Source organism: Cajanus cajan, chromosome 4 (genome assembly GCF_000230855.2).
Source record: "Cajanus cajan strain Asha chromosome 4, NIPB_CcT2T_4, whole genome shotgun sequence".
NCBI lineage: Eukaryota > Viridiplantae > Streptophyta > Magnoliopsida > Fabales > Fabaceae > Cajanus > Cajanus cajan.
In genome coordinates, this window is record NC_138520.1 from 53,350,586 (window position 1) to 53,354,160 (window position 3,575).

At 30.2% G+C, this 3,575-nt stretch overlaps 1 protein-coding gene across 1 annotated transcript; it reads left to right on the plus strand.

The window, feature by feature from the left end:
* Positions 1-250: 250 nt before the first annotated feature.
* LOC109807515 (F-box/FBD/LRR-repeat protein At4g26340-like) lies at positions 251-2,404 on the plus strand. Its single transcript, XM_020370049.3, has 2 exons — positions 251-1,234; positions 1,579-2,404. Exons 1-2 carry the CDS (start codon positions 521-523, stop codon positions 1,981-1,983), a joined length of 1,119 nt encoding a protein of 372 aa, XP_020225638.2. The 5' UTR covers positions 251-520; the 3' UTR covers positions 1,984-2,404.
* Positions 2,405-3,575: the final 1,171 nt, after the last annotated feature.

The window sequence follows — 3,575 nt, forward strand, 5'->3', positions numbered from 1 at the left end:
TGGATAGTAGTATTAAGATATAGTAAGGTTGGCCTATCAAGTCTAGTAGAATTTTTTATAAGCATCAACTTAGCCTTTTTAAATAAATAGATTTTTTTAAAAGTTTAAACTTAACATTTTTAATAAATAGGTCATGTTAGACTAGACTTTAAACAAGTTAAGTCATAAGTCCTTGCTTAAGGACTTGACCTATTCTCATCCTTACTCTTAAACTTTTGAATCCCTTTTCTTAGCCTTTTCTTTTCTTTCGAAAGGCGTTATCATAATTTTATAAAAAAATAAATAAATGACATATGCAAATAATATAACTGGTTACAACTTGCTACATCCGTTTCAAATTAATTTCATGATAAATTAGTCAACCAAAGAATCGGCATATTATAAGGTATATATTAAATGATGCACTCAAGAATTTGTCTATATAACATATCTACACAAAGTACTATTGAACCCATAAGAACAACCATTTCTACCTTTCTTAGTATCACCATTTTCCTTTCTTTCTCATTATAATCTTGAAATGGAAATGGAGGATAGGATTAGTGCCTTACCTGATGGCATCTTGTGCCACATTCTCTCTTTTCTCCCAACTCGTGACACCATCGCCACTAGTTGTCTCTCCAAGAGGTGGTGTCCATTATGGCGTTCCGTCCCTGCTCTCGACCTCCACCTAGACGATCAAACCTATTTTCAAAGCGGTTGTATCTACTCCCCTTTCTTAAACTTTGCCTATGCCACCCTCCTCTCGCACAATGCACAACAACCTCTCATGCTTGTACGCTTACGCATCAACACTCGCGTGGGCCCAAACTACATCTTCCCAAAGGCCCACTTCAACATATTGATTAAGGCTATCATTGAGCGGGGCATCAAGAACCTCCACCTCGAGATGCCCCTCACGCTCCCATTGCCTAGTAGTGTCTTCAATTGCAAAACCCTCGTTGTTCTCAAGCTATGGCAGGTTGGTGTGGACATTCTTCAATCTGTTGACTTGCCCGTGCTCAAAATACTACATTTGGATTATGTTAGGGTGGGAGGGATTGGGTATATCTCCAGGATTCTTCGTGGGTGTCCCGTTCTGGAAGAGTTGAGAGCCAATCGTGTCAATTTTGGTACGATTGTGGGGTATCAAAGCATGCCGAAATTGGTGAGGGCGAATATTGGCACTAATTTTGGGGTTGAGTTTCCTCTCGAGGTGGTGTCTAATGTGAAATCTCTTCGATTCTTCTTAGAGGTATGAACAAAAATGACAAATTTGCTTAGCTTGGTAAATTATTTTTATATTTTAGAAAATTATTGTATCCTAGATCTCTCCTTATTTTTCGTCAATCTTTGACTAAGAGTAAAAGAACTTTTTGATAAAAAAAAATTATTGTAAAATTTTTTGTCTTATTATCACATAAATATTGAGTGATAAAATGCTTTCTCATTAGAGAGAGAATGGGACCCACATATTTTAATAAGATTCACATTAGTTTCGCTATATAATAAGTGATGGTGTTTAAAAGGAAAAATTTTGTGTTATTAATATTATTCATTTTGAATTACTTACAAGTATTTTATCTTAAATTCTTGCAGTTCAACCACCAACATGGCTTTCCTTTGTTCCCAAATTTAATTCACCTTGAGCTTAACTTTGTGACCTTTATTAAGTGGTATGTGGTGTTTGAGTTACTTATCCATTGCCCCAACCTTCAAAGTTTTGAGCTTAATAAGCCTATGGCAAGGATTCTCCCCCAAGATTGGGCTTGCCCACGGTTTGTTCCCGAATGCATTTCTTCACAGCTTAGGAGGTGCACTGTTATGAATTATAAAGGCACAGAGTGTGAGCTGCAATTTGTGAAATATATATTGCATCATGCAAGAGCTTTGCAAACCATGACAATCCAACATGGCTTAAATATGTGGGAAAAGTTTGGAATGCTACAACAATTGGCCATGTGCCCAAGGGGCTCTGCAACTTGCAAACTTCTATTTAAATGATACTTAATAGGCCTATAGGTTGGTTTAAATTGTTCCTTAATAATTTTCAGTTGGCTTAATTTTCAGTTGGATTCTGCATATGATGCAACTTATATAAGTTTTAAACTTATGATATAGTATTGATATAAACTTATGATATATATTAGTTGTTAAATGAATATTTGGTTTCTCACATTTATGTTTGTGCGTATATTACATATTAGCTCGTTTAGTGTCCATACTTGCATGCTTCGTTTCGTATTATTAAAATTTTTTATTATTATATATAATATAATAAATTTAATATTATGATAAATATTAAAATTATGATGAAGATATTTGAAACAAAACTTAAATATATTGATCAGTTTCGGGTTGATATAGCCCAAATCGATATAATTCACGGGTCATATTATTTAGATTCAAATTCAATCAAAGGTGTAGGTGGGTTTCATTTGACTGAGTCTTAGTTTTAGCGGACGATTTTTTATAGGTAGAGATGTATTGAACTTTGAATAATTTAATTGGTCCAAATTAAACTTTTATCTAACTTATTATCTCTTTATTCTTTTCAATATTTATATCCTTTTTATTTATACATTTAGCCATTCAAATATTATTTAATTCGTTTAGACTCAAAATGTATAAAATTATTCAAGTTTGAAATAATTTTAATAGTATAATAATTTTTTTAGGTACATGATATAAAAAAAGGAAGTTACAAACTACACTATCAATTAGAGTTTTTTATGCATCAGTAATAAAGATTAAAGATGAAAAAAACAAACTTATTTTTTGGACCTGAATAATAATTACTTTGTCCTTTATTTTGTTTAGACAGTTGAGTTTGGATATCGATTGATTCAAAAACTTAAATAGAACCTTATCGAAATTAATCAAACCTACCCATTTACTTTATATATATATATATATATATATATATATATATATATATATATATTAATTTAGGATCAGGTCTTAGGTTGATGTTCACCGCAACTATTATGAGAAGATAATTTTTAACTAATGTAATTTAAAATATAAAATTTTCTAATGTGTAAACTTTTATTCAAAGAAAGCTTTTATCTACAAGGCTATCGGAATGTTTGGTTTCAGAAAATATATTTTTTATTTTCTAAGAATAATTCTCATTTTCAAATTTTGAAATATAGAAAAAATGTTTAGTTTGATTTTTCATTTTCTAATTTTTGAAAATGAAAACATTAAAAAAAGTGTTTGGTAAATTTCAATAATTTTAAAATTAATGAATAAATGTTTAGAATTAAAAATTAAACATATCAGCATTAAAAATAATATTTAATATGTGTAATAATGAATAATGTTTACAATAGTAGCTGAAATTTAATAATTTTAAGAAATAAAATAATATTTTAAAAGTTTTATCTACTGGCAGCCAGAGTGAATATGCCAAAAGTAACTGCACCAAAAAGCTTATTATATAACCATTTATTTAATTGTTTTAAATTGTGTTATATGAATTTTATTTTTTCAGACAAATTGAATTAATGGATCCAGATGAATAAATAAAGAGTGAAATGATATGGCTACACAGTTTCAGTCTTATCTAAAATGGTTTTCCTATTCAACTCATG

Excerpts from the sequence above, each read along its gene's own strand:
- LOC109807515 (XM_020370049.3), top strand. The coding sequence starts at position 521 with ATGGAAATGGAGGATAGGATTAGTGCCTTACCTGATGGCATCTTGTGC. Across the intron at positions 1,235-1,578 it reads CTCTTCGATTCTTCTTAGAG|TTCAACCACCAACATGGCTT; the intron begins GTATGAACAAAA and ends AAATTCTTGCAG.